General features: G+C 58.2%; 5 protein-coding genes across 5 annotated transcripts in view; 2 read left to right on the forward strand and 3 right to left on the reverse strand.

Moving 5' to 3' along the window:
* Positions 1–1,167: 1,167 nt before the first annotated feature.
* Positions 1,168–3,353, reverse strand: CHGG_01235 (uncharacterized protein; the record flags this gene model as incomplete). Its single annotated transcript, XM_001220455.1, has 3 exons — positions 1,168–1,774; positions 1,840–3,254; positions 3,309–3,353. The coding sequence occupies 3 exons, from the start codon at positions 3,351–3,353 to the stop codon at positions 1,168–1,170; spliced, it is 2,067 nt and encodes a 688-aa protein (XP_001220456.1).
* A 713-nt stretch (positions 3,354–4,066) lies between these two features.
* Positions 4,067–5,607, forward strand: CHGG_01236 (uncharacterized protein; the record flags this gene model as incomplete). The annotated part of the gene is made up of 6 exons (XM_001220456.1): positions 4,067–4,111; positions 4,174–4,246; positions 4,390–4,629; positions 4,691–4,756; positions 4,826–5,446; positions 5,567–5,607. 6 exons carry the CDS (start codon positions 4,067–4,069, stop codon positions 5,605–5,607), a joined length of 1,086 nt encoding a protein of 361 aa, XP_001220457.1.
* Positions 5,608–6,396: 789 nt separating this feature from the next.
* On the reverse strand, positions 6,397–8,007 carry CHGG_01237 (uncharacterized protein; the record flags this gene model as incomplete). Its single annotated transcript, XM_001220457.1, has 1 exon — positions 6,397–8,007. One exon carries the CDS (start codon positions 8,005–8,007, stop codon positions 6,397–6,399), a length of 1,611 nt encoding a protein of 536 aa, XP_001220458.1.
* A 1,436-nt stretch (positions 8,008–9,443) lies between these two features.
* On the forward strand, positions 9,444–10,880 carry CHGG_01238 (uncharacterized protein; the record flags this gene model as incomplete). Its single annotated transcript, XM_001220458.1, has 3 exons — positions 9,444–9,966; positions 10,054–10,671; positions 10,792–10,880. 3 exons carry the CDS (start codon positions 9,444–9,446, stop codon positions 10,878–10,880), a joined length of 1,230 nt encoding a protein of 409 aa, XP_001220459.1.
* A 2,338-nt stretch (positions 10,881–13,218) lies between these two features.
* CHGG_01239 (uncharacterized protein) overlaps positions 13,219–25,333 on the reverse strand; it is a gene marked incomplete at both ends in the record, with an annotated part of 16,011 nt that continues 3,896 nt past the window's right edge. The window contains 6 exons of the mRNA XM_001220459.1: positions 13,219–15,720; positions 15,776–18,126; positions 18,245–21,441; positions 21,560–24,219; positions 24,321–24,787; positions 24,899–25,257. Coding sequence (XP_001220460.1) covers positions 13,219–15,720; positions 15,776–18,126; positions 18,245–21,441; positions 21,560–24,219; positions 24,321–24,787; positions 24,899–25,257 — 11,536 coding nt within the window. The remainder of the gene's footprint in view (positions 15,721–15,775; positions 18,127–18,244; positions 21,442–21,559; positions 24,220–24,320; positions 24,788–24,898; positions 25,258–25,333) is intronic.

Raw genomic sequence — 25,333 nt, forward strand, 5'->3', positions numbered from 1 at the left:
TTCCTAGCTCTCCATGCTTTGTAGATGTGTTCCTGAAGCAGAATGGAGAGCCTTGTTCGGTCGAGCCGTCTCTTCCTGGCTCCGAAGTGGTTGGCGGGTAGAAGGCCGGCAGGTCTCCACAGCATGGGATAAACGCTCCGCAATGACTGCCTCCAGTATCTTACCCAGCGTGGAGAGCAGCGAGATGGGTCTCCAGGACTTGGCTAGAGTGTATTCGCTCTTCCCTGGCTTCTTCAATGGGATGATCTTGGCATTCCTCCACTGGCTGGGGATGTCGCCGTCTCGAAGCGACGTCCGGAATAAATGGAGCACCCTGTCTTTGACCACTGGCCAGAGCTGTCTCCATACCATTGCCGGTAGACCGTCTTCCCCGGGCGCCTTCCATGGCTTAGCGGACAGGACCTTTTGTTCTATCTTCCTCCATTGTTAGGTCTGGCATGTGTACCGGCGCCCGTTGAGGGTCGTTGGCCCTCGTCTTCGATTCTCGCTGGCAAAGGTGGGAAGAAGGCGGTGAGTAACTCCTGCGCTTGTTCTGCTTTACCCTCCGTGATGGAGCCATCGGGTCGGACGAGCGGGGGTATCTTATCGCCCATCGTGCCGCTGCCGGGTTTGCAGGTTACTTCGTTGCTTGCCAGATGTTAGCGTCATCGGGCCAGGAAGTCGTTCCAATGCGAACTCTTCTGTCTGCGGATGGCGTCGTGGTACTCTTTGGCTGCCATCCTGGCTCGTTGTTCGAGCTCTGGTGCTGTTTGCCCAATCCTACGTCGAGATCTCGCCTGGTTTCTCCAAAACGTGTATGTCTGGCGAAGCCGTGGTCAGGTCCGTTTGTTCCACCACCGCTTGGCGTATGGTGAGGGTTTGGCTTTAGGTGTCAGGCCGTAGACTCGCCTCGGGTTACTCGCTGCTCATGAGCCTGTCCGTCTGCTGCTGGACATTGTCCGTCTCCAGGGGATGCGTTCGAGGTTTGCTGCCACCCTAGTCCTAATTTCCGCCCAGGGCGCGTTCTTGAAGAGGAACCTCGTCTCACTGGGACGGTCCTCCACCGAGGTGTCAAAAGCTGTCTCGATTGCTCTGTGGTCTGAGCCATGGTCGCAGGGGTGAATCGCGCATCTGAGTAGTTGGTCTGCTAGTTCTGCAGAGGCTCAGTACCAGGGTCGATTGTGCTCCTCAATGTCGCCTGACTGCCACGTCTTCGTGCCTCTTGGGAGGAGGCTGCAGAGGGGAGTGTTCGTCCATGAGGTTGATGATGCGGTCTCCCTCGCCTTGTCTCCGTGGTGAGACATCGTCCCCTCCCCAAAGCTGGTCGTGGCGGTTGAAATCGCCCGCCAGGATGATATCCGTTCTCGTCCCTGTTCCGTTTCGAAACCTCCTAATCAGTCGGTCAATTTCCCTCATTGCATCTTCCAGTGCTTCGTCACTACCACCCTCCACATACACTGACACCATCAGCACTGCCCGATCTGGGAGCCGAATGCGTGCTGCGGTGAGGTCTGCCGACGGCACTGGAATCTGCTCGACCTCTATATCGCTTCGTACCCATAGCATGCTCCGAATTGGCCACGTGGTTTCTCGTCTTGTCGTTGGTATAAGCTTCGTCCAGTTGTGATGACTCATTGGGACCGTCGTCACCGAGCCTTCGATCAGCCTGGCATATGGTTCGGAGATGGCCAGCACTGCGAAGTCCTTGAGTCCCTCGTCGTTTAGCAGACTCTGCTGCACTTCTCTCCGTTTGCGGACGTTGAGCTGAAGGATCTTAAGCGTCTTGGGCGCCATTCTTCAACCAGCGTAACCCGACAGTTCTTGCTAAATGACTCGTGTGGTCCTCTGCATAGCACGCACTTCAGGACCACGGACTGACACGTCTTGTGGTGGTGACCCTGTTCCGCACACCTTCCGCATCTTTGCGGCTTTTTGCAGGCGAAGGCCTTATGGCCGATCTCCTGGCATCTGTAGCACTGGATTGGGCCTTCCCGGGGCGCGAAAACGGTCGTGTAAGCGGATTCTCCGGCGAGATGGAAGTAACGCCCGTCTAGAAGTCGCCTTGCTTCGCTGCCCTTCGTCACGTAGACAACCATCGAGCCGTAGGCCTTGCTTGTATCCTTCCTGCTGAGCCAGGCAATCTTCGCAATGTTGACGTCGTTCTCTGTCCCTAGCGCCTCTGCGGCTCCCGGCAGGATGTTTCCGTCCGCATCGAGGACCGCTGTTCGGTTGGCATTGTCTACCCTCACCGGGTACAACTGGTCTCTCAATACCCGCACTCCAGGAACACTGATCTTCACTGCCGCTTCCTTGACGAGCTGGACCTCGCCTTCGTCCCTGCAAATTACTCTGACTCGGTCCGGGTTTCGGGCCTCCTTCACAACCGCAGCGCAACGCCAGTCTCCCATGCTTTCCTGTGCCCTGGCCTCTGTCTCGATTGCCTTTCTAATGTCCGCCACCTGGACGTTTCCCTTCTCTTTCTCCTCCACCCTAGATGTATCGATCGTACAGAACAACGTGTCGGTAAAGGATGAAGGCGTCGTGTTTCGCGAGGAGAGGGTGCGCACACCGCTTGGCTGGCTTGATGGTGGGGTGCGAGCGACTTCGGCGTATGACCCTCTTGCGCTTGGTTGGGACGAAGCCATGGCTACCGGGTGGCGTTGAAGGGTATCAATCTGATCCCGCGCTTGTCTCAGTTCTTCAGAAAGCTGGGTCCTGGTGTCTGCAAGTTGGCGATGTAGTTCTTGAATCGCGTCGTGCTGCTTGCAAATCACCTCGCGTAGTTCGCCAATCGTGTTTCGCTGCTCGGTAATCATTCGGTACATTTCGTCTCGTTGTTCGTTGATCGCCTCCAGGAGCATCTGTATACCTGACTTCCCCGTCTCGATCCGGCTGTTGGCTCCATATAAAATCCCAGACGCGCGTGCTCCTCGCGTCGTAACCGCCCGCGTGGTCTCGCTCGCCGCTCTCCTCGACGTGGTAGCCACGTCCTCGAGCGATTGCATGGCTTCGCGAGCTTTCGCGCTCGGTTTCAACGCGCGGCTCGGTCGTCTCGGCGAAGGTGGTTGGTCGGCCACCTCGACCACGATTTGGGGCTGCGCCTCCGCCGCCATCTTGCAGTCCCTCGGCAGTGCCGCCCGACTTTCACAAAAGCTTCCTGGTCTCGATCGCCTCTCGCCGATGAACCTCTCCCTTATTTTTCGAATGCTCGTTCCGGCAATCTGAAGTTTTTCAGTCTTGGGTTTTTTCCTACCAAGGGCAGTGGCGCAGCCCACCTATTCAATCTATTAGCCCACATGAAGTATCCACTCAATGGTCACCAAGCTTACTGCCACATCGGTCGAGTGATGAGCCGCCTGACCAGTCACGGCCATCTTCCTCGGCGAGGCTCCGCTCCCAAGACCAGAAGACCTTGATTCGACCCTCGTGCAGACCAAAAATACCTACATTGCACGCCGCCCAGCTGTGGCTAGGGCCAAAGTTACGCCGATGAAGTGGCTGCCCACCCAATGTAAATTGGATTATATGACCTTTCATGAGAAGCCACCCCGTCGGTAAATGACCTCCGAATCTCATCCTCCTCGACGGTGATTCAGTGGCCACCAAGTAATCACCAGTCCAACTCATCAATACACTGCTCAGATGCAATTCACACTCGTTACTGCGGCTGTGGTAGCCGGCCTTTTTGGCAGCTGCATCTGCGAGGATATCACGGGCTATTCGGAACTTGCCAACGATCTGTTTGCGCCTTTGTCGTCAATGAGCGATACATCTCCAAACTTGACCCGGAACCTCTTCGGCCGGCAGAAGCAGTGGTGTACCGCAGGGTCTCCCTACGTAATTTGCCCAACCCCGAAAACATGCTGCAACGCGAGGGACAACTGGTGGGTATTGGGCCCAGAATGGAACCCGGCATATTCACTGATCAGATATTTCTCTTATCGCCCCTCTAGTACACCGACTGGGTGTTGCCCCAAGACTGCTCAGACGTGCGGTGGGAAGTTCTGTGCCCGGCCCGGTTCTATTTGTTGTGGGAATACCGTTTGCAGGCAAGGGGCAAGCTGCAAGTTGTCTGCCGGAGGTCAAGATGTCTGCTGCAGAAGTGCCACGGATGTTGCATGTGGCGGTTATTGTACGAGCACCTCGACTATCGACCCGCCTCTAGATATTGCTCTAACACATCCAAACCGCTAGGCTGCCCAGCGGGCTACTCCTGCGTTGGGGGTGGGCGATGCCGGAGGATTCGGACATCCATCTCTCGATCTACGTCCATCTCTCGATCTACATCCACCACTCGATCAACGACAACGTCGCGGTCTACTATTACGCGCAGCGCGGGAAGCACGCTTCGCTCTACAGTTACTTCCACTAAAACAAAGTCTACTGACAAGTGCACTGCGACGGGTTTAGCTCCTAGGGCCACCGGGGGATGGGACTACATCAAGGTACAGGGCGAGACTAACTGCGTTCCGGTGCTCGACTTCTTTTGCGTCGACGGTCTGTTCGACCAGATGTGCACCAGCATGTGTCAAGGGATCCGCGATCAGCGGAGGCACAACCCCCAGAATGTTCTCAGCGACCGGGCCATTCTGTTGCACAGACGCATGGGGCGAAACGAGGCGGCGGCTTGCCGAACAATGGGTTGCCCGCGTAAGTTTTGGTACAGACCAGGTGGATATTTCTTTTTACGGAGGTTGACCATCTATTGCAGAACGCCTAACTTGGAGCAATCTCTACCAACAATACTTCACCATGCAATGCGACGAGTTCCCACCAGGTACGGCTTTTACCCAACCACCACGGATCCATATCACGCAGCCCTTTGGGCACTAACTGAGTACTCCAGCATCTTCCATGGAAGGCGGCGGGCCTACAGTAACATGCATCTCTTGGTACCAAAACAACCTCGGCGGTGTCTACCTCCGCTATTTCTACGAGGATCTAGGGCTGAAACAAGACGACCCATATATCATCCGTATGGACACCTGCAACTTCCCCGCCACCCCGGTCAGCTACCCGCAAGGATCCGAGCCTCGCCCCCATCCCAGGCGCCAAACCGACGACGGCAAACAACAACAGACGGTCCACGCCGCCCACGAACCTCTCTGGGTCCGAGATCCGCGCACAAAATCTGAAGGCTACGTGCTCATACCGCTCGAGGCCGGCGGCCCGGGGACGTACAACGCCACGCTGTCGCTGTCCAACCTAGCGCGTTTGGAGGACGTGTCCATCGTGGACGGTTCCGGCGGCCTGGTCTGGGAGAGCAACGCAGCCGGGTCGTCGTCGTCGTCGTTTACCAACGGCCAGCGAAGCTTGCAGTACAAGGTCCAGGACGATACCCAGGATCTGTTCGTGGCGGCAAAGGCGGCCACGAGCGTGTCCGTCAGCGCGGTGTTTACAGCTACAAATGTTGCGCAGGCTACGACTGTCCCGGACTCAGCGGCATCAAGATCCATGTGCGGCGACGGTGTGTATGCGAGAGGTTTGCTAGTTGGTGTTGTGGTTGGTGTTGTGGTTGGCATCATGTAGGCTTGAGAATGCTTTTTAGGGGTAATGTTAGTAATAAAACTAGAACACCCACCTCTAGATATGGCATTTGGCCCTCCAAATGCTCCCAAGTATGCGTAGGTAGGCTATGCGATATACGTTGTTACTCCTCAAAAAGGTAACACCCGGCGTTTAAAACTGACCACGTATAGGTCAGAATTACCGAGGGCCTGGACCAGCAGGCGAGATAGTACTTTTAGGATACCTTCCAGGTTCGACTGACCGGGTGGTGCCCCGGCCAAGCTATAGGCCCTACGATATACTACAACCGTATACCCTGCGAAGGGAGGCGGTAGCCACAGCGATGCAGGTAATACAATCCTGTTGAAAGGTAACTATACTACACTCGAGATGCTGTAGTTATAGGCAGTACAGATTCCACATATTAGTCCTAGCTCAGCACGTCTTTAGACTCCTTACATGCTTTAGGTATCTGGGGTGGCCGCTACGTGACCACACCCCCGGACATTAAACGCAAATAACAACAACAACACTCAAAATGAGGGATTCGACGCCTTGGCCGAGGGCCAAAAGTAGTATGGATACCTAATAATCAGATTATCACATTTGTAAGGTGCCCATCTGATCCGACTGATCTGAAGGAATGGCCGATCTAAATCGACTGGATTGCTCTGGAATAATAGATCTGATCTACAATTGAATCTACCTAATCTTTGAGCAGCACTGCCCTGAAGGGTCCTCATCATAATAACACATCCCATTAATTATTCTACATACAGGTTTACTTCATCTCCATCCATCCTCTTGGTGTTACCATTTAACCTTTGCCCCCCCCGTGAAATGAACCTGAAGAGAAAATAGGTACGGAAAGGGAAAGATCGTTATTAAAACATGACGAACAGGGGCTGTCTACCCGAAACTGTTCGTTCGCAGCAGCCTGCGAATATTCTTTTGGAGTCCCATCAACGTTCTAAACCCCATTCTACAACCGCGCATGCCCTCCATATAGCCATCATCATCGTCATCATCGCCATCGCCATCCGCAAACGGGCCGACCGGCACGCCAGAGTCATACCCTTCATGACTCAGCATCGTGGCAAGGAGCGCCTTGGTAGCCGGGTGCCCAAACATGACCTCTCCGCCGCGGTTTATGGTATCGGTCCTTCCCTCGTCCCCGTCCGCCCCGTGTGCTACCCGCGGCCCGAACAGGGCGCTGTCGATCTGCTCCAACATATGCGTCATGATTTCCAACTGGATCCGGATTCCCAGAACGTTGAGCGCCGGCCGACCACCCGCTTCATCGGCCCCATAGATAGCGCGAGGTTGGACCAGCCCCGGCCCCGGCTTCGGCCCCGGCACCGACCCGCGTCTTGTCCACGCCCTCTGCCGGATTTTCGCCGCCCGTAATGGTTCGTAGACGCGCAGCGCTTCGTAGATATGTGAAAAGATGGCATGGTAGACGGACAGTAGCCCGACGTAGCAGGTGAGAATCGAGATCACGATGGGCAGGTCCACGAAGGATGATGTGTTTCTGGGGCCGATGCCCGCCTCCCTTTTGTCTCCATTGATAGCGGTGTCCGCCGCTCGGATGATGCTGAGCAGCTCGATAAGACGTTCGGACGTAAACAAGACTCGGTGCACTACGGTATTGCCGGGCCCCTGCCCGGTTCGAGTGCGACCCGAGAAGCTGCCGTTCTCCGGGAACATCAGGGCATCGGTCACATCCGCGGGTGTAATACACTGCAGCTCGTTGAGAAGCAGCCCGTGGATCTCGAGTAGGCGCTGACTGCATTCCTCGCGCGGCCCGCGTTCTGGTGCCGATTTGCTGGATCCCGTGCTGGCTTTCTCGACATCTGTCAGAGCAGGCAGCGTTGAGATGGTGTCGTCTTTGGGTGCCATAGTCCCGAAGCACGATAAATCATTCGCAAAGTCATCGTATCGCGGCGGAGGCTGGTTGTGGGGAGGGATCGGCGTACGATCGCGAATCTCGCTATCTCGTATCAAGCTGCCATGGTCCGGCGGACTCTGTATAGGCGTGGGGGAGCTGAGTACCCCGTTGCTGCCCAGATCGATGAACTCGCTACCGCTGAAGTCGAAGTTACTAACGTCTAGCATCGCGGCATCCGCGACGCTGATCTCAAAAGGCGCGGTATCCGTGCCGGACAAAGTGTCGTCATGGATTAGACCTGGCACGTTGCGTGGTGTAGAGGCAGTCGGACGGCGTGCGGGTGAGGGTGCTCGTTTTGCTGGACTCGCTGCCTGATCTGCTTCCCGAGCAGATCTGCGTGGCACTGGTGTATCACCGGTTTTGGCTGCTGTAAAAGCCCCGGAAATGGTCTGGACCGTCTGGCAGGGAATGCACGCCTTGAGGCATCGTTTGCAGGGCCCAAGCGGCACGGCAACGCCACCATTGACAATAACGGAACTCCGTTCGCACCTCAGCTTGTGTCTATGGCAACGGTCGCAAGCCAGCCGACGGGATCGGGCAGCGCTGAAGAAGGTTTCCTCAGCTGAGGCCATGCTTAGGTCCTGAGTCTCCTGCCACCTGCCGCGCAACCAACAAGAGGAAGTATGGCAGCAGCAACTGTGCCACAAGGTATCACCGTCTTCATATGGCCACCATTTGTTGGCGAGCTGAATCCTTCGGGGATGCGGCGCTATGGGAGGGGGCGGGGGGCGGGGGCGGCGGTGCTAGCCGGTAGGTGCGGACCATCGCGCGGCCCGGACCATCAAGCGGCCCTGACATTGCGCGGCCCGGACCAGTCATGGGTCTTGCTCAGGCGGCATGCATGCACGAATATTCGTACCTCTACTTACAGTCAGAAAATAGTCCATCACCACTGTGACCAGAATCACTGTATCACACCTCCGCATTCATCCCTTGGCGAGACAGCACCACTGGCAATGTTCAAGACATGCGAGAAAAATATAAGAAGATAGGTAGAGCTTTACGTTGAACACAAAGATTCAAGTTGTACTTTCAATTTTGCCATGCGTAGTAGATAGTTCCATTGCCTTCAGTGTTGACCCCTAGTCCTCCTTACTACGTATACAATTTCCTACATCCTGGTAGTCCGCATAAATGTAACACTTTATTTAGGCACTAAACCTGGTTGTAGCAAAAAAAAGACTTATTGCCTGGGCTGAGATTTCGAGACACTTGCAGTTTGTCATCCCAAAGAGGCAAGGAAAACCCCCTTTGCGTTCGTCCACGTCTGTGCTGCATGACGCAACTTGAATGCGTTCCCACACAAAGCTCCTTCTCGGTGTAGAGTTCTGGCGAATCGGACAAGGCCCTCTTATCGAAGGCATACATCACGTTGGTATTGTACCGAAACTGACTCGGGAAATCCGAAACACTCTCGTTGGCATTACCAATGCATACTGCCAAAATACTAAGCTCCGTCCAATCTCCTCTTCTAGCCAGGCGCGGCCGCAGGGATCGTCCGTCACGAACAGAATGTTGTCGATATAAATGAAGACCAAAAGTGACTCCGAACATGTACATAACACTAATCCATTGACCATTGAATCTGTGGAAATGTCTTAGGGCGGAGGCTATGATCATCAGCGCGATCAACATCCTAAGCGCCGCCTTCCACCGATCTTCTCTCCTAATAGGTAGGTACATAGGCAGTGACAGTCGTCTTTAGTGTCCCACCCACCGCCTGCGTGCAGTTGCGCATCGCCAGAGTGCTGCATTGAGAGATCGGTAACGAATCGATGACGTGGGCGACAACTTCTAATTGGGCAATTCATCGACATTCTAGCCAAGATCGAACCCACGGCAAGCTGAGGCTCCCGATGGCACATATCCCGCGTCGACCCCCGTGAATTGTTATTTGATATGTTATGTAACGTGTATTATAAGCGAGCGACGCATATAAGCGAGCGACGCACTGTTCCCCGCCACGCGTCTCCTCTTCCTGTTCCACCAGATCCCACCACAACCAGCCATGCGTAGCCCCCCAAGAGAAGCCAGGCTTCGCATGGCCGTTGAAGCCATCGGAAAGAACAAAAATCTCAGTATCCGGGCCGCAGCCAGACAGTACAACGTTCCGGAAGCAACGATTCGCCACCGATGTACTGGCCGGTCTGCACGACGTGATTTACCAGCCAACTCGCGTAAGCTTACGGACCTGGAAGAGCGTACGATAGTTCAATATATACTGGAACTGGATGCGCGCGCATTTCCCCCCAGACTGCGTGGTGTGGAAGATATGGCCAACCACCTGCTCCGCGAACGCGATGCGCCCCCTGTCGGCAAGCTCTGGGCCCACAACTTCGTCAAGCGCCAGCCACAGCTCCGTACGCGTCGTACGCGTAGATATGACTACCAGAGGGCCAAGTGCGAAGATCCAAAGGTCATTGGCGAGTGGTTTACGCTTGTACAGGACGCTAAGGCCAAATATGGGATTGTTGATGACGATGTCTATAACTTCGACGAGACTGGGCTTATGATGGGCATCATCTTCGCGGGTATGGTAATTAGTTACGACCTCAGACGGCCGTAGCAAGGCTAAACTAGCCCAGCCTGGTAACCGCGAGTGGGCGACTGTAATCCAGGACAGGCATACGGTCGCCTGATCGACGAGCTGATGCGCGCACACATCAACCATATCACCAAGCTCGAGTTCCTTTGTGCCTTTCGCGAAGCCTTCTTTGCTTCCATGACAGAGAAGAATATTCAGGGTGGGTTTTCAGGGGCCGGTATCGTACCATTCGATCCAGAGAGGGTGCTTTCTAAGCTGGATGTCAAGCTTCATACACCAACACACCCAGACTCCAGGCCTGGCACTGCACAGCCTTGGGCCTCTAAGACCCCGTATAATGCCCAGGAAACCCGCTCGCAGTCAGACTTCATCAAGACCCGGATTTCCAGCTACCAAAATAGCTCCCCAGCTTCGGTGTTAGTTGCAGTTGACCAGCTTACCAAAGGTGCAACGGCTGTAATGCACCAAGTGGCTCTTCTTCAGTCAGAGGTCTCTTCGCTCCGTAAGGCCAACGAACCACTAAGCAAGCGCCGGAAAGCCAAAAGAACACGCATACAGCTTGGAGGGCCACTTACTGTACAAGATGCACAGGATCCACTGGACCAGAGGGATGTGGGTAAGGGGGCACTGCAGGAAACACAGCCGGATAGTAGTGGTGCAGGGGGGGCTCGTGCGAAGGTTCGGCGCTGTAGTAAGTGTGGCAAGCCTGGCCATAATGTGCGTACTTGAGAGGAGGCTGCAGAGGTCTCTGATGCAGCTGTTTCCGATGTAATTGTAGTTAGTTGCTAGGGTTGTTGTGTTGTGATTGTAGATAGTTGTTGCAAGGTGGGAGAAAGCGCGTCGCTCGCTTATATGCGTCGCTCGCTTATAATATACGTTAGGTCGTATAATGACTTCTAATGCAAGGTCTGAGCATCTATATATGTAATAAGCACCACGTTATGGCGCCACCACCGCCTTGTCGGATCTCGGCACACACCGGCGCCGTTCCCGTTCGGAGTTCCCGTTCGGAATAACCGGACTCCCTAATTGGAAGCAGGGCCGTGTTGCCCCGAGGGCCAGCGCCGAGTGCAAAAGCTCCCACCTATGCAGCGCCCCCCAACTGTCCCTTTTCGTTGGAACTATTCACCGAATTTGTCGCAGTGCCGATCTGTGCTATATGCAGTGTCACCCCCGCAAGGTTCGCCAGACCGACATGACAGGGAGCTGAAACCGGAGCCAGCTGAAGAGGCGGCACACAGTCACGTCAAATTTGTGGACATTTGGGCCGATGGTAGCGACTTGACACTTGCAGAAATTCATGTAGAATGGGCAAATGATCGTCCTTCATTGACGCATATTGCAGTCGCACAAGCGCAAGAAAGGAGCACCCGACCGGGAACGACTGGGCATCTCGGACGTACTCCGGAAGTATTATGAGACAATCTCAGAGACATCAGCAGAGTTGTCACGGCGAGTTGGCATCGGGGTCAGCGCCCTAGAATACCGCATGCATTAGGTACCTAACGAGTACAAAGGAGCTGGTTGGAGAGGAAACGAGACATCAAGTGGGCCGCGCGGCTGCGAGAGCCACACCGGCCCCGACATGGACCTCTGCTGCCTGGAACCAGACCCGTTGCATGTACGAAGTATACAAACCAAGACCCTGCACCCACGCTCTCGACTGTGCCTTGTCTCCGGCTCCCGCCTAGACCGCCTAGGGTGTACATCGCCAAGCACGAAAAGCTGCCATGGAAGATTATGCTGGCTGCGTGTACGAACTACGAAGTACCTGTAGGGCAAAGTACATGTACATCACTGCAGTGCAATCAGCTAATTACATAAAATTGGCGCACAGCATACCTAGTTATGTCACTGCAAAGCTGGTCTCAGGGCTGTCTTCACGTACTTCGGGGATCCAACGCTTGGACAGGTAGGATCTTCACCCACGGCCCCCACAACACCACAACCAGCATTACCACAAAATGTCAGCCACGCAGTTGAATTGCTGTGTAAAGGCATGAAAATCACAACGAATAGGGTAAAGCGAGGCTATTCTCAGTATACAAAACCATCCAAAACCCTCCCACAGTTACTGGAAGATGGCGTAATCCATAGGCATCTCCTTCTCCATGTGTACAATCTTCAAAGCAACCGTGTTACAGAGAGGGTTGCATACAGCATACAGACGGCCGGGCGGTGCACACGGGCAGTGCCCCGGACCAATCATTAAGAACAGACGGCTGGCCAATAGGGCCGGCCTGAGCATGCGAGATGCTCAGTAAGAGCCGCGCCAAGTAGGTAATTGGGCAAGTCATCATATTGCTCAGTAACGGAGCCGTAAGCACTCTGAACACCAGAGGCTCAGAGTGATCAGCGCCGGGGATCTGAGTACTTTGATCACCTGGGGATACCAAGAATACAGTCACTCGTTCCGTTCTAGAGAGCTCTGGGAGTTCTCTAGTTAGTAATCACAACTGCAGTTCCCTACAAGCTCTGGCAGGAAGTCTACCTCTACCATTGAGAGAGTCTTTAACTATTCTGCAGCCTTTGGCTACACCGAACCTAAGCATTGACCTTTGAGAGATCAACATCGTCCGATACTGACCGCTAACAGGACTGGTCCAAGGACAGGGTCCTTACAGTGCCCCGATCGCTTATAAGATAGGTACATTAACTACTTAAAACATAGTTAATACAGTACAAACAAACAGTCTTCTCCGGATTGAGAGAGAGAGTATTATCAATATTACAGTAGAACAAATTACGAAAAATGGAGGAGATATAATATCAACAAGCTGGAACCTAAAATGAGCGATACCTATATAGTATACGTCTCTGTAGAAAGAGCAATATTCTATGTAATATAGTTAGGTATAACTAGTTATAGAGTCCAATGATGATGTTATGCATACACACATCCCACGGGTCGTTACTAAGGTACCCCAAGTATACATTCTTCCTCCCAGAGAAAGAAGGGCTGGGCTAGTAGCGATAGTAAGAGAAACAATTAGCCTATGCAGATGTCGTTTTCAGCGCTAGAATCTTTGTTTTTTTGCTCCTACGTGAATAGGAACTTCGCTTGTCATCTCTTTAGGAACAGTGCAACTACCTAATTTTGATAAACGAGAAAACTAACGGATGCTTGTTGAGTTTATATTTAACTAACATTGAACTCAAAAGAGACAAACGAAACACGAGGAAACTAAATCAGCAAATATGACCCGATCTCACCCTTTTCATCCCCACCTCTCCCTTCTTACACCGTCGAGCTCACCAACTTCGGGAAGGCCCACCTCACACCACCCCCGGCTGCAGCCTTCAGATACGCCGCCAACAGCGGATTCAAGCCCGCTCCCTCGGCTTGCGCAACCCATTCCTCCAGCGGCAGGGTCTTCAAAACGAACCCCGCGGCCTCCAACTCGCCCATATCCGCCACGGTAGACAGCGGGTATACAATCTCGCCCGCCTCGTACTGATACCTCACCCGACCTGCAGGGCCTCCCTTCTCGTGTCCCTCCTCCTCCTCCTGCTCCTCCTCCCTAGCGGCCACCACCGCCTTGACAATCGCCGCCGCCACCGTGTGCACCGAGATCAGGTCAAAGTAGCCCTTCCAATCGCGGCTCTCGGGCACAGCCTGGAGCCGCTCCACGTACCGGAACAGGTTGCCCATCAGGTCGACGTCGCTGGCATCGTTGCCCAGGATGCTCGACGGCCGGTGGATGGTGACGGGCAGGCCGTGCGCCTGCGCCACCTGCTCCAGGTGCCGCTCGCTGACCCACTTCGCCGCGACGTAGCCGCCGGCGGACGACGAGGAGGAGGGGGAGGATACCGCGGGCGGGTACGCGGCGACCGAGACCTCGCCCACCTCGTCGAGCGGCGTCAGCTGCGTGACGGCCGCCGACGACACAAAGTGGAAGGGGATGCGGCGGCCTTGGCGCTGCGCGAGCGCGGCCAGCTGCTGGGTTGCAGCCACGTTGGTTGGCCGTAGTGAGATGTATGTCTTCATGAAGGAGACGTCGGCGCCGTTGTGGAGGACGGCGTCGGCGGTGGAGAAGACCCGCTCCGTGTCGGCGTCGCTGAGGCCCAGCCCGGCAAGGCTCAGGTCGCCCGGGAATACCTCGACGCGTGGGTCGTTGAAGATGCCGGGGAGCTCCGCCGGCTGTTTGCGCACTGCCACGCAGTAGACCTTCTCGATGTGGCTTGTGCGGAGGAGGCGCTCGAGGAGGTGCCGGCCGAGGAATCCCGTGGACCCGGTCAAGACGACGACCTTGGGCGGGTTAGCAACGGCGGGTCCGCTTTGCTTCTTCTCCGTGGTAGAGTTGTAATATGCGTCTTGGAGAAGCCCGGCTTCGGCTTCCCAGTCGATGGGGGCGGGGGTGGTGTCTGAACCCTGCTGGGTGGATGACCCGGACCCGCTGGCGACGAGTGCCGCCATGGTTTCCAGGGTCGAGGCCTGGAACAGCTCTTGCACCAAGGGCGCCACGCTGAATTGCTCCCTCAGCAGAGCCTGGAGCTGGACGAGAAGAAGCGAAGAGCCACCGACGTTGAAGAAGTCTGTCTTGGGACCGATATCTCGTCCCGCCAGGAGACCGTTCGGAATGACTTGCTCCCATAGCTGCTTGATGAGATGTTGCATGGCAGGCAAGCCCTCGGACTCTTCGGCCGGGGTCTGAGTTGTCAGCGCAGTAGCCACTGGCAGCTCCCGGAGGGCGCGCCGGTCGAGCTTCCCTGAGACACTGAGGGGTAGGGCCGCCACGGGTACGATCGCCGAAGGGGCCATGTACCGCGGGAGGCTGAGACGGCTCTGCAGCTGCTGGAGCCAATCGACGTGCGCCGGCGTTGAATCTGCGCGGTCTTGCATCACCGCATGTGCCACAAGGTATTCGGTGCCCGAGGCCTCGTCGGTCCGAACCGAGACCGCTGCCTCTCGGATAGCGCCCTGGGAGTCGTTGATGACGGCGCGCTCAACCTCCTCTAGCTCGATGCGGATACCGCCAAGTTTCACCTGGGTGTCTCCGTCGATGCGCCCTTCCAGGATCAACCCTCCGTCAGGGCTCAGTCTGCCGCGATCGCCCGTCGGGTGCATGGTGGTCCAGCCCCGGGCCACAAACGCGGGACTGGCATATGGGTTCGCGATGAATCTCTGCGCGGACAGCTGGTGGTTGTTCAGGTACCCCAGCCCGACACCGGCGCCGCCGACGCATACCTCGCCCGTAAGGCCAACAGGGAGCGGCTTCATATCGTCGCCGAGGATATAGACAGCAGAGTTGGCGCATGTCTTGAGTGGGGTGGTACGGGCCAATTCTTGCCCATCTTCTTCTTGATACGGCACAACCGTTGTGCTGCACCGGAAGGTCGCTTCCGCGGGCCCGTAGTCGTTGACCAAGGTAAGCTCGGGTCTGTTCAGGGACCGGAAGCCGCTGACGACCTGGTCGCTCAGCTTCTCGCCGCCGCAGAGGGCGAGCCGCCATTTATCGTTTTGCTTGAGCTGGCTCGCGCCGTGTCCGATGAGGTGGACGTACTCGGTGGGCGTGGCGGCGGTCACGGTGACGCCCGCAATGAGCATGAGCTTCGCTAGCGCTGCCGGGTCGCCGCGGACTTCGCGGGGAGCAACGACAAGAGTCGATGCGGTGGTCAGAGCTAGAAGTGACTGGAAAAGGGATATGTCGAAGCTGAAGGCGGTTTGCTGGAGGATGGTCTCGCTGCCCTCTTGAACGGCGAGCTCGGACACAGGCCGTCTCGATGCGGCCGCACAGTGCTGCGTGGGGTAGGCAGATGCCCTTGGCCGTGCCTGTAGATCCGCTGGTGTACACCAAGACGGCAGTACCCGCCGGCACCGCCTCGATCGGAAGGCGGTCTTCTGACGGCGGCAAACTCGCCACGTTTCTGACCTTGGCCGTGTCATCCAACGAGAAGGAGCCAATGTCGACCTCGGTGGCGTCGTCTACGAGGATGCACGAGGGCTTGGCCTCGCCCACGATAGCCGCTAGCTTCGCCGGCCCGACGCGGGGATCCAGGGGGACGTAGGTCAGCCCAGCCTTCAGTACGGCGAGAATCGAACAAATCGCGGCAGGGGTGGGGTGCTGGAGAACCCCAACCACGTTGCTCGCTCTCACCTCGCGCAAGCCCTGCACAATGCCATTGACGCTGGCTCCCAGCTGGGCGTAGGTCAAGTCGGTGCCTTGACCGTCCGTGAGCGCGAGCTTGTCCGGGTGCGCCTGAATCATCTCGTCGATCCTGTGCGAGACCGTGGGTGCCCACGCCAAATCCAAGATGGGGCCGTTCGCCAGCTCCACCGCCTGCTCGATGGCCGTCTGTCTGTGAAGGGGCGGTTTGCTGATGCGCGATATTGGGTTGGCCGCAAAGCCTTCCATCAGGCTGAAGAAAGAGTCCAACAGGACCTCGGCGCTGGCCGCGTTGTACAACGACTGCTGCACCGAGAGCATGACGTTGGTCTCTCCACCAGGGTTCTCCACGACGTCTACCGCAATGTCGTAGGCGAGCTGGCCGCCGCTGACGAGCTCGCCCTCGCATTCGCAATCGCAGAACTCGCGGGCCTCGCTCACGCCCTGACGGTAGTTCATGAACACCTGGAAGAGCGGCGGGTGCGAGGACGAGCGGGGCACATCGAGCTCGTGGAGAAGCACGTCGAACGGCACCCGCGCGTTGGCAAAGGCGCGCTGGTACTTGGTGTGCATCTCTCGCAGGGCGTCGCTGAACGGCTGGGTCCGGTCGCACGGCACGTTCAACGGAACGAGGTTGAGGTAGAGCCCGATGCTCTCGAGCACCTCGGCTCTCCTCCGGTTTGCGTCCGCCAGGCCGATGCAGAGGTTGTCGACGTCCACGTAACGGACGACCAGCGCCTTGAGCACGGCGAGGTAGAAGGCAAAGACACCCGCCCCGAACTTGCGCGCGGCACTTTTGATGGTGGCAGACAGATCGGCCGGGATGCGCCGCTCCACCCGCAAGGTGGCGTACTGGGCCACGGCCGGGCGCGAGGCCCTTTGCGAGAGCGGGAGCAGGGGCAGAGGCTCGGGCAAGTGCGCAAACTCGGCCTTCCAGAAGTCAAGCTCGGTCTTCCACTTCCCCAACCGGTACTCGTCGCGCTCGAGGATGGAGAATGCGGGATACTGCGCCACGCCGGGCGTGAACTCAACGCCCCTGTACGCCTTCTGAAGGTCGTTGAACAGAACCTCGAAGCTGATGCCGTCCATGTTGATGTGATGGTAGCCAAGGATGAGAAAGTGCTCGGTGGGAGAGAGGGTCAGCACTTGAAGCCGCATCGTCTCGCCGGCCTCTAGATCATAGACGTGACGCTGCACCGCCTCGTACGCCGGGGTGACGTCGTCAGCGTCGGAAATGTCCCGGTGCTCGAGCACCAACACCGTCTCCTTGAGCACGGCCTGCACAGGCTCGTTGCCTTCTCCTACGCGGAATGCGGTCCGCAATGCCTCGTGGTGGTTACCTACGGCCTTGATGGCTCGTGCTAGGCGCTCCATGTCCGGCCGGCCGTGCATGCGAACCACGCTGGTGATGTTGAAAGCACTCTGATCCGGCAAGAAGTGCCTCAGGAACCAGAACCTGGCCTGGCTGAATGACAGGGGCACAGATCGGGCGAGGCCGGCGTCTGGGGACGAGGCCACCGGCTCTTCTGAATCCTCGGGGATAGGCGTCTGTTCGAGGTCGCTCGCGTCGACCCCCGCAGGTTTCGAGATAGGGGAGCTCGGCGCGGTGCTGCTCAAGATGGTTGAGTCGTGGCCGTTGGATGCCTCCCGCAAGGACCCAGAATCCCACGACGAGCCTTGGTCCAGCGAGGTGTCGGCCACGTCGACTACAGTAGAAGGGCGGCGGTCGCCGCCGCCGTGGCCGGATACGAGGTCTAGCGGGGCGGCCCGAGGACTCTTCACCTGATCGGGCTGCTCTCCGGAGTCTAAGAGCGCAAGAGAGGCTAGGGCACGCTCTTTGACAAGCTCGAACAGCGCTCCAGCGGTCCCGCTGTTGAGGACTTCGAGAACGGTGATATCGGCGCTCAATTCTTTGAGCACCCAAGACCGGATCTCAACGGCGACAAGGGAGTCCATGCCGAGGTCGTCGAGGGCGGCGCTCAAGACATCCCGGTCGGGAGCGATTTGCAGGACAGCCCTGAGCTTGCTTGTGTAGGCATCTTTTTGTTCCAATTGTGTTAGCTGGGGTTTCCCACGAGAGAGAAAGACACACAGGAAGAGATAGAGAGAGAGAAACAAAGAAAAAAAAACAATAGAGTATCAAAAGCTTTTCCCTACCCTCCAAAATCTCGGACGCATCCTGGATCGTCTTGACGTCTTCAAGCTGTTTCTTGAGCGAGACATTGCTCGACTTGGCGAGCTTAGCAGCCGCCGACGCCACGTGGGCTTGGACGAGGTACTGGAACTTAGGATTAGTAGCCCATGTAACGTTCTCGTCGCGCGACGACAGCATGCGCAGGCCGGTTGTAATCTCGACAGCCTCGGTCGAGTCCACGCGGCTGGCGGCGACGCCCTCGGCAAAGATGGTGAGGAAGTCCTGCTCGCTGAGCCAGTTGTTGCCGACCTCCTGCAGGAACGTCTGCTGTTGGTGGTTGAGCTCGCGCGTCACGTAGCCGTTGCCGAGCACCGCGCCGATGTTCACGGCCGCCGCCGGGACGCCGCGCTTCCTCCGCTGCATGGTCATCGAGTTGAGGAACATGTTGGCTGCTGCGTAGATGCCTTGTCCTTTGTTGCCGGTGATGACGACCACGGATGAAAGGTATACAAACCAGTCCAGGGGAGCATCGTAGAAAATCTCGTCCAGGTGAATGGCACCGTCGACCTTGGGTCGCAGCACCTTGTCCATCTTCTCGACCGTGACCTCGGCAAACATGGAGTCGTGGAGGACCATGGCACCGTGAGCGACACCACCGATGGGAGGCATTGTGGCCGTGATGGTGCGGTATGCAGCCTGGACCGCATCGCGGCTGGTGATGTCGTTGGGGAAGGCCCTGACAACGGCGCCGAGCGCCTCCACGCCTGCGAGCCAGCGGGGGTCGAGCTTGGGATTGCGACTGGTCAGGACCAAGTAGCGGGCGCCGCGCTCTACCATCCAGCGGCAGAGCGACTGGCCGAGTCCTCCGGTGAGCCCAACCAGCCAATACGTCTTGTCGGGAGAGAAGGTGATGGTGGTGACCAGAGGCTGGATGCGCGCCGGTAGTGTAGGACGGCGCGCCCAGTCGACCAGGCAGACCTGGTTGGCAGCATCACCGGGGACTACTGCCGCTTGGGACAGCGACGTTGGGTCCGCACGTAGCACCCCGGCGAGGTCAGTCGACCGTTGATCGACTTTGACATGAGCCCACGCGGCCCTCAGCACGGACGGGACCTCACAGTCGGCCAGCCCGAGCAGGGTTCGCTCCGTTATAACCGCGCCTGGGCGAGTAAGGGACTGCCAGTCTTGGAAGTCGCAGCGGGTAGGGAGACAGGAGGCAACGGTACGGGCGAGGTCTGCGCGGTCCGAGAAGTTCGCAAGCTTATCCACGTGTGCGGGCAACTTTGACTTGAGCGAGCGCACCGACTCCCGCGGGTGAACGGGTATGGTGCCGGGAACCCCGGACGCTGCCGCCTTGGAAGCTAGACTCACGACCTGAACACCGCGGTAGCGGCCGCTGCTCCTGAGGGCTCGCGTCAGGGACGGAGAGGCATCGAGCACGGCCAGCGCCCTGCCGTGCTCCACGTCCTGCAGCAGGGCTTGGGCCAGCAGGCCGTCGTACAAGGCGACCATGGCCTGCTCCATAGCTGTCTCGACAGCTGTATCGGCGGCCCCCTCGGAATGCTGGATAGGCATGGTCCACGCCCTGTCAACCTCGACGACGGAGGCCTGGGAGTCCGAGACGGCTACGAGCGGGCTCGTCCCATTCTCGGCGAAACCCGCGACGACAAAGAGATAATTCGTCGCCAGCACTCTCACCGCCCTAAGAATCGACTTGGCTACACGGATCTTGACCGTGTCGAGCCGCGTACCAGCAGCTAGGCGACCGGATGGGGCAACAAGCGCATAGTCTTTGCCCGTGTCGTCCAGCGGCTGCAGGGCCAAGGGCGACGCTATGGGATCGACCTCCTTGGTCACTGGCCGGCGGGACGAGTTGTAGCGCGCGTTGCGCTCCTTGCTGACCTTGATACGGGGCATACGCAAGCGGCCCTCTTCGTACGCAAGATCCGGCTCTGTCGTCCATAGCAGCGGCCGCTTGTCTGCAGCCTGTTCCCACATATCTGAGAACTCGAAGCGGAGCACGCACTCGGCCAAGATTCGGGGGTCGGCGGCGGCCAGCGTCTCCAGGTCCAGGAACTGCAAGCGGAGGTGCGACATCTCAAGCACCACGTTGCGCCCGACGCCGTATACCATGGCCGAGTACGGGTCGTCTGCCTTGTACCCCGTCGTGACCCACAGCACGTTCTTGGACTGCTGGAACACCTGCTGGAATCCCCGAAGCCTCTCTGGGGTGATGCCCTTGAAGACGGGCGTGTCGAGCTCGACAAGAGACAGCACCGTACCCATGAGCGGCAGGTCTTGGGGCCCCAGCCCGACCAAGCTGCTGACGGTGCGAGATCGCCGGAAGTAAGGCGATAGCAGGGCCTCGACGTCGCGGGCGAGCTCGGCCGCGCGGCCCGTCTCGGCCCCGAGGATGGTTAAACTGTCAAGCTGCACCCCCTCCGATGACGGCTGCGCCGTGAGCGGCTGGCGCAGCAGCTCGACCCGGTCGTCGAGAGCTTGGGTTAGGATCACCGAGAGGGGGTTGTTCGGGTCGCGCACTGTCACCTCGTCGGCGCCCGAGAAGCCCGTGTTGCGCAGGATGCGGTCCCAGGTCGCCACCTCCACGCAGGGGCTCAGGCCACGGTCCTCCTCCTCGCCCAGCCACCAACCGGGAAGCCCACCAAAGATGAATCCGAACCGCAGCGGGTCGTTGTCGGTGATCTCCAGCAGCAACAGATAGCCGCCAGGCTTGACGAGTCGCCGTAGGTTGCGGACGGTGACTTGGAGGTCCTTAGTCGCGTGGACGACAAGGTTGGCGATGACTAGGTCAAAGGACTCCTCCTGGTAGCCTTGCTCGGCAATGTCCTTTTCGATGTCGAGGGTTTTGAAGGTCATCTTATCCGTGTAAGCCTCGAACGTCTCGCGTGCCGAAGGGAAAAAGCCGCTCGAAATATCCGTGTAGGCATACGACTCGAACCCGCCCTCAAGGTGCCGTAGCAAGACCTTGGTAGCACCGCCCGTACCCGCGCCAACCTCCAACACGTGCATCTGAGGATAGCGGTGGCTTATTTGCGCTGCCATCCGGGAGAGTTCCTCAAGGTACCGCGACATGCCCAACGCCTCGATATAAAAGCGGTTGAGCTTGTTGTCCTGCATCATGGGCTCCAGCATGTTCATCTCGCCACGGATGACGCTGGCGAGATTCTCACCGACAGCGTGCATGAGCTCCAGGTCGATGCTGTCGGGACGGTCGGCAATGACGCGCAGGATCTGCTCGTGCGTATCGTTCTTCCATCCCGGCCGTGCGTGGGGGCAGCGAACCCGTTTCGACCCGACCCAAGACGTATTCGACGTACCGGAAGAGCGCAGTCTGGTGGGCCGGCAGATCCACGCGTTGCTCCGGTGGGATGGCGGCGTCAAGCCGGCGCAGATAGAAGTAAGCAACACGCTCGAGGTCGTTAAACAGGTCCCGTTCCGCCTCGGCCTCGGCTCCCCGGAGCGTGAGATCGCGCCCGTGTGGGCTCAACGGGCCCCACACCCACTCGGTGAAGAGTGGAAGGTCGGTGCTAGGGGTGGGGGGGACCAGCGGCTTGGTGTGCAAGCCTTGTAGCTGGATCAGCGTCGAGCCGTTCTCATCGTACAGGTCCACGTCCCCATTAATGTCGCTCAGCTCCACGCCACCGCCAGACGGGACCGAAGAACGGAAAGGAGTCTGGGCACTGCGGTCGGCCTCACACAAGGGTATGTTGACCCGGAGGCTGTCGATTCTCGTAGGCAGATGGGTGGTACGGAGGCGGGTGTCGCCGGGGAAGCAATAAGCCAAGATGATGGACTGCACTGCCGCGTCGAGGGCGGCCGGGTGCACGAGAAGGCGGCCAAAGCCTTCTGTCGGCTCCGGTTGGACTACGGAGCCAGTAGCGTAGTCCATCTTTCGAGAGAGCCCGCTAAGTGCCCGGAAAGGTCCTGTATAGCCGAACCCAAGACTGCCAACCGCGTCGTAAAATCGTTCGGCGGGTACGTCCAGCATGTGGTAGTCCCGGCCCGGCTCGGGACGCGGTGGTAGGGCATCAGGGTCGGGTTCCCCGAGCGAGATGATTAGGTTGGCCGACGCCTTTTCCGCCATGGAGACCGAGTCGGCCCTGCCCTCGTCGGCGAAAAAGGTGAATCTGGCTGTGATCTTGTCGGCGCCTCGGACGATGTTCGTCACCGACACCAACGTCTCCACGCTTCCCGGCTCCGGGATGATCAGGGCTTGCCCGATGAAGATGTCCTGCATGTTGACGAGCAGCAGTGGCTCGTTGCCCAAGAGCTCTCGTACGGCCTCCAATCCAGTTGCGATGTAGCCCGCACCGGGGAAAATGGCCTGGTTCTGGACTCGGTGATCCCTGAGCCACGGGACCTCGTTCGCACTCAAACGGTTGCGCCAGCGCGCCTCGCTCGGGCTGTTGTCCATGATCCGCGTGCCGAGAAGCTCATTTGGCTTGATCGATGACGTCCTCAGCGCCTTCAGCAAGCGCGAGTCGTGATAATACGCCGTCTGGTGATCCCATTGGTACCGAGGAAGCTCGTCGGCGAGTACCTGATGAACACGTCCGCCCGACAGGAACGCCTCGTACTTGGCCAAGTCGACCGAGGCGCGCCCGTTTGCCGCCCACAATGCGCCCAGGCTTTCCGCTAGCGCCTCGGTGGCATCGCGCTGACGTAGGAGGGTACCAACGTAGGGGATTTTCTCGCGCGTTGTTTCCTCGATCACCTGCATCGCCGGCCCCTTGAGGGCAGGGTGGGCACCTAGCTCGACGACCTGGTCGAACGGGCCTCGTTCGCGGAGCGCCGTCTCGAGAGCCTGGGAGAATAGGACCGTCTGCCCCATGTTCTTGGCCCAGTACTCAGACCCGATGTCGTCTTGGACGTCGGCAATATCCGTGGCGTACACACTGGAAATCCATACACATCCCGAGCCGGAACCGTTCTGCGGCGTCGGCGATATGTTGCAGGCACCACGAAGCGACTCCACGTACGGTCCCAGGCACGGCACCATATGGTGCGAGTGATACGCCTTGTCGACCCGCAGGGCCCGATGGAACTTATTTTCTTCCTCACAGACCACGGCGGCCTCTGCTACGGCGTCGGCATCGCCGGAGAGTGTGATGCTCGACGACGAGTTGCTCGCCGCAACAGAGAGGCGTCCCTTGAAGGCGTCTAACGCACAAAGCTCTTGGGCATCCTCAAACGATGTCCCGACAGCCATCATAGCGCCGGATTGCCCGCCGGCGCCGCCGCATCTGTGGGTGTGGAAACCTCGGTAGTAGGCAATCCGCATGGCCTCGGACGCCGTGACGACGCCGGCCGCATACGCCGCGGCAATCTCGCCGGACGAGTGGCCGACAACAGCGTCAAAGACCACGCCAGCCTCGCGCAGCACATCCACTAGGATGATCTGCAGGGCCGTGCAAAGGGGCTGGGAGAACTCGGCCTTGCCGATCTGGGACGACGCGGCCGGTGCTAGCATTTCTGCTCGTAGCGACCATGAAGGGCGGTCTTGCTGGGGCAGCGTGGCCAAGCTCGCCTCGAGCTCGTCGACGATCCTGGACACGGCTTCGGACCTCTCGATCAGCTCCGCGCCCATCCGCGGCCACTGTGCACCCTGGCCCGTAAAGACGCCCAGGGTCCGTGGCCGGGACGACAGGGACCGCCCGAGCGGAGCCGCAGCGTCCGATTTGGCCTTGTCTTCGGCCGCGTGGCCTCGAAGCCGAGCTACCAGGTCACTCCGTGATGCCGCGGCAAAGACGGCACGCTTTGCGAGTGCCGATCGATGGCTGTGCAGAGTGTGTGCAATGTCGCCGAGGTTCACATCGCTCGCCTTCTCGACGAAGTCAGCGTGGGCCGCGATGTTCGCCGCCAGGGCCGTGTCGGAGGCGGCCGAGAACAGCAGGGGTGCAAATGAGAAGGGTGACGGGGCGGTCAGCAGTTCCTTGGCCGTCGCGGGCGTATATGCCTCGAGGATTGCGTGAGCATTCTGGAGCCTTTGTTAGAACTTTGGCATCATTTACAACACAACTCGATGTTCGAGGGTTCTGAAAGGAAGGGAGGTGGTTCTTAATCTCAGGGGGAACTTACCGCGCCGCCAAAGCCAAAGCTGTTTACGGAAGCACGCCTCACACCTCCTTCAGGCACCTCTGGCCAGTCCAGGAGTGACGTTGGAATCTGCAAGTTCTGGTAGTGTGGTTTAACGGAAGGGCTAAGTCGGTTAAAGTGGAGGTTTGGCGGCACCTTGCCGTTTTGTAGGGCAAGTGAGACCTTTATCAGCGAGGCCAGGCCGGCTGTGCCTTCGGTGTGGCCGAGGACCGTCTTGATGGATCCGACCAGGAGTTTTGCGTCGCCCGGCTGGCGCTTAAACCGCGAGTCCGGGCCGAAGAAGGCGGTGCTGATGGCCTCAGACTCGACGGGGTCGCCCGCCGGTGTTCCCGTGCCGTGTGCCTCAAAATATTGGGGCCGGTCGGCCGGGCGGCTCAGGTCGAGCCCAGCCCGTTGATATGTCTCGCGGATCAGGGCGCTTTGAGCGATGGGGCTTGGCATAGTGATACCTATATTGAGTTTTATTAGCTTCTATATCTCATCAAAGTTTCCTCTGTCCGCACTCTTAACATGGTATCTATCTATTAGGGGTTGGAGGCGGTGAGTTGGTCCTAGCTTACCTTGCGTTCTCCCGTCCTGATTCGATCCTGTCTCCCTGATGATGCACTCGATGCGGTCGCCATCCCTGATGGCATCTTTCAAAGGTTTAAGCACAACCGAGGCAAATCCATCACCACGTGCGTAGCCGTCGGCCTCCTCGTCCCACATTCTTGAGAGCCCTCCCGGGGACAGCATCTTGAGTTTGCTCTCTGCCACATACTGCGAGGGACCCAGCAGCAGGTTGGCACCGGCAGCAATGGCGAGAGGAACCTCCCCGTTTCGTAGGCTCTGCACCGCTTGGTGGACGGCGATCAGGCTCGATGAGCAGGCCGTATCAATGGTGATTGAGGGCCCATGCCAGTCGAAGAAGTACGAGATCCTGTTAGAGAGAATGCTGCGCGCTGTACCGGGCGCGAAGTATGTAGGGAAGGTGTCAATATCCTGGACTAGGATCT

This window comes from Chaetomium globosum, genomic scaffold (assembly GCF_000143365.1).
Source record: "Chaetomium globosum CBS 148.51 scaffold_1 genomic scaffold, whole genome shotgun sequence".
Lineage (NCBI taxonomy): Eukaryota > Fungi > Ascomycota > Sordariomycetes > Sordariales > Chaetomiaceae > Chaetomium > Chaetomium globosum.